Source organism: Nelumbo nucifera, chromosome 6, assembly GCF_055504915.1.
Source record: "Nelumbo nucifera cultivar China Antique chromosome 6, China Antique-T2T, whole genome shotgun sequence".
Lineage (NCBI taxonomy): Eukaryota > Viridiplantae > Streptophyta > Magnoliopsida > Proteales > Nelumbonaceae > Nelumbo > Nelumbo nucifera.
Window position 1 is genome coordinate 32,430,184 of NC_142654.1, and position 11,528 is coordinate 32,441,711.

The following is an 11,528-nucleotide window of genomic DNA, read 5'->3' on the forward strand; positions in this document are numbered from 1 at the left end:
AGATCTGATTTGATCAGCCCAGATTCAGCAACTTGAAGAGAAAAAACTTGGTTGCCCAGATTCAACAGCCTTGCTCTGATACCATCTTGACAATAAATCCGATTGAAATATGAGGAAGTAGAGAAGAGAAGGAAAGAAGAGAGAAAGGAGAAGGAAGAAAGGAAGAAGAAAAAGTTTGGAGCAATAGAACAGTGCTGGCGGCGCCAGCTTTTATTATATTATATAGGGCGGCAGAAATAAGAAGGGAAAAGACCCTTGTGCCCCTGCTGTAAGTGAGTACAATAACAGAAATAAAAAAAAAAACGCTTTAACTAGCCAAATAGACCCTAACACAAATAACTAAATTATTTCAACAATCTTCTAGAAGATCTGACTTTATTGTTTCCCAACATATTTGGTAGAACAGTAGCAGGAATCCATCTGGGCCAGGGAGCCCTATCTCCATCCATGCTAAAGATAGCTTCCTTGACGTCTTGCTCATCAAAATCTCTTTCTAACCATACCTTTTTCTCCTCTGACAAAATAGATCCATCCCATCTGTTCAAGATGTATCTTTTGCTAACACTCTTGGTGTAAAGTTCCTTAAAGAAATTTATTAAGTTATTTGCAATCTCCCTTTGATCCTCTGCTTCTCTTTTGTCTACCTTTAATTTTGAAATGTAGTTTTTCCCTTCTTCCTGAAGGATAACTGTGGAAGAGCCTTGTGCTACTATCCCCTTTCTTCAGCCACTTTACTCTAGACCCTTGTCTCCAATAGATTTCTTCTCTCTTAATTACCTTTTCCCACTCTTTCCTTAGGGTCTCCCTCCAGCTTCTACCTTCATTGTCCAACATCCCATTCTACTCCTTTGCATCTAACGTCTCCATTTCTTGAATCATAGAAGCTTTCTCTTCAATGAATGCTTTGAATTCCTCCTTACCCCAAATTTTTAGCTTTCTTTTTAGATGCTTCAGCTTTCGTTGAAAACAGAACCCAGCCCAGCCTTCTACCTTACATTCCTCCCACCATTTGGCTATTTTAGACTAGAAATCCTTATGGAAAGTCCACACTTTCTCCAATCTGAAGGTTTTTTTTATTCCTTTTCTTAGCCCTTCAGTTTGAAGTGCAAATGGCCAGTGATCTGAAATGCATCTGGTTTTGATCTCCTGGAATAGACTTGGGAAGTGCTTCTCCCAATCTGCAGAAACCAGAATCTTCCATTGTGAAGGGGAAGGTCTCACAGATTGTGTCTGACAATAAATTCAGTGAAGTCTCTCATGCTTCTTGTTAGTCATCTGCTTCTGGAACTTTCATGACTGAATCTGATGACATTGAAGTCACCTCCAACACACCAAGGAATATCTTTAACCTCATGTAGGGAGTCTAATTCATCCTACAATCTTGCTCTGTCGGAAGGGAATTAGGCCCATACACCCCAAGTCAAAATCCATGTAAAATCATCTGATAGATTTTTGAACACTGATATAGAAAAGTCTCCAACATCAACTTCTGTGCCTGACACCACCTCTTCTCTCCAAGCTATTAAAATTCCTCCCACTGAACCAGTGGCTGTTATTGCTGCCCACTTTCTTCCCCTAATCCCTCAAATGGCTATTAATAGTTTCCTATCCGCCAATTCTTTCTTAGTTTCCTTGAGAATGACAATGTCTAGGTTTTCCCTCTTGAGGGTTTCTTTTACTAAGCTTCTTTTCAAATTTCTTCCCAAACCCCTGATGTTCCAACTTAGAATCTTCATCTAGGCTCTGAAATGCACTCTCTTGCCTATTTTGTTCCTTGCACCTTTGGGTTGTTCCACCACTTGCTCTACCATCCCCCATTGTAACCTTTTCAATTCTCTATTCATTCCTTCTTTCTTCCCGTTCCTTCCTTGGTCCCAGTTCTCTTGTTCCCTTTTCTTTTGGGGTCTTTCTCTTCCACACTGGCTTCCCCGTGTCTGTTCAAATGCACTAATCCCTATTAAAAAGTTGGAGATGAAATAAGCAAAGATGGATTGACCAGCATTAAGTGAGAAATTGTGGAAGAAAAGATATTTGCAAATGAAGATTGAGGGAGAAGAGAGGACATCCTGGATTAACATTATTGAGTGGGATAGAAGATGAGTACAACAAGAGGTTGTGGATACAAGTACAATAAATAGAAAACCATATAACCACTGCTTACTGCTATCCCACCCAACCCTTTTATTTTACAACATAGCCTAGAAAAATTGTTGCCTATAGACTCCTTGTTTTGCCAAATCATCAGCCAAACTGCTGGCTGATCTGTGTACCCATTGAGTTACACTCTACATATCCTTTGAAAACCACTTAATCCTTCTGATTTCATTTCTAAAGTACCAAGGAGCCCTGGACTCCTCCTTTAACCAGCTAATAATCACCTTTGAGTCACCTTCAATAATCAGCCTTTCTGCTCCCATCTCCTTGGCTTTCACCCCAACAACTGCTGCTTTCATCTCTGCCCTTAGCCTCTTGCTAGATCTCCTTCTATTTGGCCTTGAGAACATTGCAAGTATACTTCCATTCTCATCCCTTATAATTCCCCCAACACTAGATGGTCCAGGGTTGCCCATAGCCCCATACTACTCCCATCAAAGTTTAATTTCCACCATCCTCTATGGCTCTACCTAGGGTTATCCATTCCTCTGTAATTTTTCACTTTTTGGAAGTAGCACAACTGGCCCCCCAATTTCTTAGTATGTCATCAAGTGTGAAGTCTGAAAACAACTTTACTGTTCTTAACCCATTGTGCTACTCTTAGTGTAATGGTTTCAATTAAAGCTTCTATACTCCTTTCTTTTTCTTCAAAAGTTCTTGCATTCCTTTCTTCCCACAAAATCCACACCACTGCATGGTATATCAACTGGTCCAGTCTATCATCACTGTTAGTTATCTTCATCTTGTTGGATCTCACAACTTCACATGTGGATGGCACCCCTTTTTTCCTTTTCTCCCAATATGCATTCAGAAAAACATTGAACACTGGAACTTGAAGGAACTGAGCTGTTTAGTTCATCAAATGATTTTAAAATTCCAAATAGTATGGAATTGTTAAACTAGGTTCATCTAGAAGCTTTTCATTACATACTTGTTAAAACCACTCCTTTCAGTTGGTTCAAAATATAACACCCAAATAAGAAGTGGATCTAACCATGGCTTCTATCTCTTTTTTCTAATGATGTCCATGTTCATGGTGTAGTTCTTCATGTTTAAGTCATTTGTTTGTTTTCTACAGCCTCAGCTATTAGTTTATTTGGGGAATCTCTTACTATATTACTGATGAAAAGCCTCTCATTGCATCCATAACCCTTTTAATCATGTCTTGTTCAATCAGATGCTATTGGGGCTACTGCTTTGAAAGCCTTGCCACCGAGGATTCAAGGGGAGCTGATGGAGATGGGATACATCATATTGATGCAAATGTTGAGTTCTGTTCTGTGATCAAAACCAAATTAGGGGCTCATCGTATTATTATGGGTGCTGAAATGGACTGCTGTGATTCCACTGATGAGGGAAGAAGGTTTTATATTGAATTGAAGACTAGTCGTGAGGTTCACTCTTCTATTCTATAGTATTTTGTCTTAAACTAGCATATTTTTATTTATTATCTAACATGTTGGTGCAATGAGTTCCTTTATGGTACCAAAAAGGTGTGGTACTTAAAACTAATGACCAATTTTACTCAAATTCACCTAGGAGGTTCTGATTTGTTAAAGTTATGGTACCATAGAAATAGCCTAGTTCAATAGGACTTGTTGGCGTAATGTAACTTTTCACAAGGTTTTGCCCCCTCTTTGGGGTGTAAATACATCCTACCATAAAGCCCTTTTGTGGTGCCTAATCTTTATAAATAAATCTTTACGAAATTTCCATAAAGGCTTGATTTTCTTGGAATTTTGAGCTGTTATGAAACTAAAGAGCTAAACCAAACAATACCTTAGTCTTACCAATACACAAGTTGTTGGGTAAATTGTGATTTTCTCTTTGCTCTTTTATTGACAACAGTTGGATTATCACACTGAGGAGAGATACGAAAGAGAGAAACTGCTGAAGTTTTGGGTATGGTTTGCCTCCCATTCTAGCTATATATAATTCTTTATACTCTGCTCCTTTTGCACATTTGCTTGTTTTTGTGGATTTTGTTTGTAGGTCAGCATGCAGTTATTTGATCCATTTAATTCTATCTCTACTTGTGCTTTTGTAACAATATGGGTTGATTAATGTTGCTACAGTTTTTTTTTTTTTCACTCAAAGAAATAAGGATTATAGCTTTCTAATTTATTAATCCTAAGCTGTACATTAAAAAGACGACTGACATATTTAAAAAAGCCATTACCCAATGTTAGTCCCAGCTACCTGGGGTCTTGGGAGGGATGGGCACTTGTTGCTTTAAATTTCTGTAGTTAGAGTAGGTATCCTATTTCTTTCTTTCTTTCTTTCTTTCTTCACTCTATTAATGAGGAAACATTTTATTATTAAAGAGAAAAGAGAATATGGGCAGATACAAAAGGGGTAAGAACCCCATAAAATGACACTTAGGTTACAAGAATCACATTGTGACATTGCACTCTATATCAAGCTGGATTGACTACAGTTGTTTTTTTTTTTTGTTGGCTGCCAGCCTGAAACAAATAGTACATAATCAGCTAAAGCTGAGACCAGCCAACACTTGTCTTATCATCATATCATCATCTAAACCTATGCCAACTGTATGGGATTGACATGAATCCTGTTTCTCCATTCTTTTCTCTTTAATGCCATATCCATTGTCCTATAATATCAGAAAGTAATGAATAGAAAGTGCACCAAACTGGAATTCTGCAGCAGACTTATCCTCTTCAATGTGATGTGAAGAAGATTTTTTATGGAATAAGTTTCCTGTTCAATAAATCTTCCTGTGCATTTATATGGCTACGGTTTCTTGATTCATGTTTCTTCTTTATATACAATATTCCTTCTTTTTCCTTCTCTTTGTTATTACCGAAGGCTTTCTATTGCTTGTGATTTTTTATCATCTATCTCATTATTGATCTTCTTTTATCACATTCTTTCTGAAGATTGTAGTTTCTACCTGAAATGTTGCAGATCCAATCATTCTTAGCAGGTGTTCCTTACATTGTTATCGGTTTCAGGTATCCTCTTCCCTCCCTCTCTCTCTCTTTCACTGAATGGTTTAACTTCTTTCCTCTCATCCTTTACCAATTTCCTGTTTTACATTGTGGAATTTTTGTCACTGAAGAAAATGTGCCCTAGAATTTTGAACCATGGCATGATTTTAATCATCAGGAGTATTGCCATTATGTGTTGACTATCTTAACCATCATAAAGAAACATGGTGGATAGAAGATGCTAGAAAGGTTGACTACAATCCTTTTCATGCATCTCTCAGATGGAATCATGCTCACATGAGCCCAAAGTACTCAAGAGGCAGAAATTCAAGATGGGCTACTAACTCAAGTTCCATATTTCCTAAAATGACAGTTGAAATAAATGAATGTGACAGATAAGTTTATGTTATAATTATAATATTTCTAAACATGATGATAGCAATTGCAAGGTGCCAACCAGCTGGTTGGTAAGGTCTTCTGCTGGTCATAGTGGAGACTTGGGATTGAATCCCGCCTGCACCTGGGTTGGAGGGGTCATGGGTTGGGGGATGTGCTAGCCCCCGTTGTGGAGGCAACAAGTAGCATTTGTTTTACATATTATCAAGATATATTTTGTAAACTTGTATACTTTAAAAAAAACTGTAAACTTATATGGAGAAACCCTTCTGGAAAACAAACTTGACAAAATTAAGTAATTGATGGGGACAAAAGCTTGGTCCAAATTGAAAATAAGGGAGATACGAAATAGTTTGACTTTGCCTCGGTGAAATTAGAAGGATGCAATTTAAATCTGAGTCAACCCAAACCTGACCAGATCCAAGCCTGAAAAAAGTAGGTTCTGCTAAGATACTGGGTTAGGGTTGAAGACTGTCTACCTAATCTGAATCTGATACATTTATGTTGGGTGCATCAACCAAAACCCAATGTCTCATATGTATTTCATGAATGCATGGGAAACACTAGGGTTTGGGGTTGACATATGGTATCTTTGTAAAATATTGTCTTTAAATGATTTTTATGCATTAGGTGCTTTTTGTTTGTGTTTATATGTATAATAAGACCTCTGTTTGTAACCTTGGTTCCAACTCAATCAAGCTCCTTTCTTGAGGGTTGGATCAAAGGTAAACTCACATTAGGTTGGCTTTATGTTAGGGTTAACAATATATTCAGTTGGGATTGGGTGGATTTGAACCTGGTTTAGGTTACACTAAGGACAGGATTAACACCAAACAAGGAAACACTCTTTAGTCCTTACAACAGACATCACAGCAATCAAATAAGAAGTCAATTCTTCAGTCACTGTGTCTCAACTATGGAGACTGCATGGAGAATTTATAGTTTTATACAATCTTTTTGGGTTTAATCACATCTTGAAATGGAAAGATTCCTAGTTCTATATTAAATTCCCTGACTTAAAACTTAACCGTAACCATGAACATTTTCAGACTAGAACTTACTGAGTTTCCTAAAATTTTGCAATCAATTAATACTAACAATGATGCAATCCTAAAAATTGCATAGAAAGTACATGAGCACCCTTCTCCAAAACAATAGTGGGATGGACGAGAAATTCTGATACAGTTCCATGGATCATTAAAGTATCTTCAGGGAGATAAAAACAACCGCCAGAGGAGCTCATCAGCATCAGCTACAAAAAGACACCAAGGACTGGTGATCTGTAAATATTGTTTAGGGTGCCTAGTGAGGCTAGGCCAAACCACAGGATACTCATGGCATATAATGTATATACCATTCTTTAAATCAAATCAATAAGTTTAACAGTTAGCAATGAAAATACAATATTTCCATGAGGTTATGCTGTAACCTTGATTTGAGTTCCACAATATTGGGTTTTGTTATACCAAAATAAACTTCATAAGGATGCCAAGTTTGAGAACATTTGAGAGGGGACTGGGTCTGTTGCACCTTAGTGAACAATGATAATATCCTTGTTGGGAAGTGGTATTAGTGCTCCAATGCAGAACAATATGGTCTATACAGAAGATTAGTTGTCGCTGTTCCTTGGGCACTCTCCTACATATGTCCTATGGATGTATGGGGAAGGGCCACCCACCACACTTCGTTAGGCTCTTCTTCTCAGTTTGTATAAAAAAAGATCAGTTGTTGCTAAATATGGAGCATAAAACATGGGGTACATGAAGAGTTACAACATTCTATGCAGTGTTTTAAAAGCGCAAGGCGCAAAAAAAGGTGCAAGGCAAGCTGCACGCTTTTTTAAAGCAAGGCACAAAAATACAAAAAATGCTAAAATTTTAAAAAAATGTCAGAAAATTTAAAAAATATCCAAAAAAAAAAATATTAAACATAACATTAATAAAAAATATAAACTTAATTTTTAAAATTAATATTTTAAAAAATCTATTATCTAAAATTAAAATACATAAGCATAACATGTAAGGTGTATTCAAATGAAAATTTAAAAATAAATCAAACATATAAAACATTTTCAAGCATGTAAAACCCACAATCTCTTTTTTCCTCAACTGCATTACTTCAAATAGCTGATGTGATGTAAAACATACTACATTCCTGATTCTACGAGCCGCCTTTGTGCCACACCCCTTGAGGCAAGTCCATGTTAGGGTCTTAAATTCTTAATTTTCACACAAAAAAAAATAATGTTTTTATAATTTTAATTGCTACCTTTTAAGAAGATATTTTATTAAGATGAATGAATGAACAATATTAGCAAATAGGGAGTTCTCAGAACGCCAGGTTCAAAAAAAGCAAAAAAAGGCATAAAATTTTCAAAAGGCACATGCCTAGGTTAAGGCACAAGGCGCACCAGGTGTGCACCTTTTGAAAGTGCTGCTCCTAGGACCTGGGCGAGGCACCTACCCTAAAATGTGCATTGCCTGTGCACCTAGGCACACCTTTTAAATCACTGATCCTATAGGTGTCCAGCTTGTAGAGGAATTGTAAATGCGTACTCTTCCTTCATCAAGGGCACAAGGCATAAAATGGAAAATGAGTCCCATATAAAATTCAAGTGCCACACCTAATAAAATAACCATCAACCCATCAAGTTATTTTCTTCACACTTAACTGGTGCCATAGATGGAGATATTTGGTTGAAGACTGCTATAAAGCTGAGTATATAAAGGTGGTATGTAACCCAGGTTTTAGGTGTATGTAAAAGACTAGGAGATTGATTTCTTAGCCATTTTGCTTCAAAAGCTTCAAGCATACACTTCAGCCCTGATTAAGACTAGTTCTTACTACGAACTTGGGATCCAAGTGGGGTTCACTTTGTCATGTTATTACTTAGAAATCTTTAAGCTTTTTTCAGGAGGGCACCTTCCAGGAGAATAAATTTTGGGACCCCAACTTTTTAGAAAGGTTGCATCTATGGTGTGGATTGCAGTTATCTGGAAATGCCTTATGAAGGACCAACTTGCAAGTAGGAATACCTTTATCGGATATTTCTTGCAGCTTATGTGGACCTGTAGATGAATCAGGAAGCCATCTCCTCCTCTATTATCAGTTAAAAAAGTTCTCATGGGCCCATTTCTTCAATGTGTTTGGGTGCAATAGGTTTTCTTTTCCCTTATCTATCATTGAGTGATTAGTATTTAGGTGCCTTGGAGGAGTGTATAGAATTGGTAGAACATTATGGATTATTTTCCCTTTTGTGATTTTCTAATGATCTTGAATGATAGAAACACCTAGATCTTTGACAACTAAATATAGTGTTACAAATGGCAATTGGCATGGTATGCTCATGGCTCAGTCTACAAAAATTTGAATGTGCTTAATGCACATTATGGTGCCTTTGTGTGAATTTTGAGCAATACTGCATTTATCAGTTATTTTCAATGATTTATGCATGTGATATTCTTTTGGACTATTGACATTTGTACTAGCCAAGAAATTGCTATATATCGACAATTAAGATCATCTATCGGAGTGATGTTATAGACAAGGACAGGGTGGAGTAAATGAACTCTAGGTCCTTTCCCATGCCATGTGTTGTGTGCTGCTAGCTTGCTACTGATGGATTCTCGTAATCATATTTTCATTGATGGATTCTCATAATCATCTGGCAAGATCTCATGTTTCCTTCCAGTTTTGTTCGTACTTGGCATTACATAGTGGTTCATACTATCTTTTCCTGGACCCAGGGATGATTCTGGGCGTCTTGTCCGTACAGAGAGGTTACGGACCAAAGATATAACACAAAGAGTAAAGATGAAGGGATACTGGCAGGTATTAGAATTTTATTTGCTGCAAAATACAGGGAAACCAATCTTTATTTATTACTTTTCCATTTTGGCTGCCAGGAACAAATATTTTAATTTCCTGATAACTGAGATCAGAGCATTGAAGTATTTATGCAATCTTTTGTGTTATTGCTTGTTTGTAGATGCTATTTTAATAGTTTTTGTATTTGCTTTTTCTACTCAAGTCAGCATATCGTATGGAAGTTGATTCTTATGCCTTTTGGGCCAACAAGTGATGAACAGAATATGAGAGAAGTTGGAAAAATAGAGGATTTGTTTTGGCTAAATACAAGGAATTAACTTGGCATTTGATTTGAACAAATGTAGAAACAGACACATGGCATGGAAAATTTAAGAGAGACTATTGCCCAATATTGGTCCCAGCTATTTGGGGTTTTGGGAGGGGTAGACTGGATATTGACCTAACCACTGGAAGATTTTTGCACAAAGTGACCACTCTCAAACTCGAACCCATGTTCTTACATAGCCACCATTCCACCATCCTCCCACCCCACTGTATTGCATGCACACAAAGACAAACAGACGAGCAATATAAGCCCTTCTTGGGTAAATCTCTAGATCCACCATTAAGTTACAGAAGCATTTAATAGAAGTACCATGTATTAAATGATCAGGTTATACCACCAATTTTTGTCACATACTAACTAACCATTGCATTATTTCTGTAGTAAATAGCAGCAAACGCTGGCTGAAAATTAGATTGAAATACCATTTATGTGAATTGGTTGGCAGGGAGGAGTCTGCCTGGCATTTGCTGACGAGGTGTTATGCTGGCTCTATGGGACAGTAAAAGAGAGTTAGTTTTGACCTGCCCTTCTCTTCTCTATGTTTTTATGTTTGCCAATAATTAACTGATTCCCTTGATTGTCTTTGAACTGTTTCTCCAGACGAAGACTACATCTTGCAGTTTGCCCCACCTTTCAACCGTTTGGAGCTTCTGCAAGCTCAGTCTTGCCCAGACGTAATCACTAGCCATGTTGAGCAATATCAGCAATTGTGAGCATATGGATTCAACTTTACTAATATAGATATGTGGAGAGGGAGAAAAATTTTTAATTATCTGCTAGAAATGTAATTCTTTTTGTTGTATTTTTGTTTGAGATAGAAGAGCATGCTTTCATCTGAATACAAATATATTAAGTAAAAAAATATGTATATCCAGGAGAAAAGCTGGATATTTCCAACAATTTATCCTGATTTTGATTCCAAAACTTTAATTTCTCTTACTGATGAGGAGAGGTTCAAACAACTTTACATGATTTACTTTTTTGTATGAACAGTAATACAAAAGTGCCGGTTTTGGAACTACTTCTGGTGAATTCCAGCACATTTATCTTGCTCTTTGATGGAGTGATTTTGCTTTTGCATATACAGGTTTACAATGTCTGTCCACCCCACAAACTCAACTTTTTCATGAATTATCGTTATCCCAGGGTTGCTCACGATTCGTTTTACGGATTGGTTAACCAAACCATGGTATATTTTTTGAAACCGAACCAAATCAACTGGTTGATCAGTTATTGGTTTCAGTTTTTGACCGATTTGGTTCTTTATATTTATAATATATATGTATATTTATCTTATATATTATAAATAGATAAATATATTATATATATATATATATGATATATTAAATATGTACCAGTTGGTTTGGTTAACATTCAGTTTGTTAGGTGAATTTGAAAATTTTCAAACCAGTCCTTTAGTTTTTAATAATATCAAACCGATTAGTTTGATGAAGGCCATGTTAGGAAGTGTTTAAGTTAAAAATAAGTGTTTAAAAACAAGTGCTTACCTATTTACATTTGGCACCCAAGTTTTTTATGTGCTTATTTTTTTTAAATAAGCACTTATTTTATATTGGGCGTTTGGTAGTAGGGGTGGAAATTTTCCCCGTCCTCAATGGGTACCCGAGCTCCCTAACCTGATGGGGTCGGGTATGGGGGACACTTTGGTGGGGTCGGAGTTGGGGATGGGGCGTTCCCTAAATCCCCGATCGAGTTTGAGGATGGGGATGGGGAATGCAATCCTTGCCCCGATCTGCCCCCAATTAATATTATAATTATAAATTATATATTATATATAATATAATATTATATATTATATAATTATAATAATTATTAATTTATTCATAAAACACTCAAAAACCCTTCGACTAAAA

The 11,528-nt window shown here is 36.7% G+C and overlaps 1 protein-coding gene across 2 annotated transcripts in view; it reads left to right on the forward strand.

Moving 5' to 3' along the window:
- The window catches only part of LOC104606387 (NAD-capped RNA hydrolase DXO1-like), a 28,681-nt gene extending 18,006 nt beyond the window's left edge, over positions 1 to 10,675 (forward strand). For both annotated transcript variants that reach the window (XM_010271547.3, XM_010271546.3), the window contains 6 exons: positions 3,332 to 3,548; positions 4,003 to 4,056; positions 5,083 to 5,129; positions 9,248 to 9,332; positions 10,100 to 10,163; positions 10,255 to 10,675. In XM_010271547.3, the coding sequence (XP_010269849.1) occupies positions 3,332 to 3,548; positions 4,003 to 4,056; positions 5,083 to 5,129; positions 9,248 to 9,332; positions 10,100 to 10,163; positions 10,255 to 10,367 (580 nt within the window). In that variant the 3' untranslated portion in view covers positions 10,368 to 10,675. The remainder of the gene's footprint in view (positions 1 to 3,331; positions 3,549 to 4,002; positions 4,057 to 5,082; positions 5,130 to 9,247; positions 9,333 to 10,099; positions 10,164 to 10,254) is intronic.
- The last annotated feature ends 853 nt before the right edge of the window (positions 10,676 to 11,528 follow it).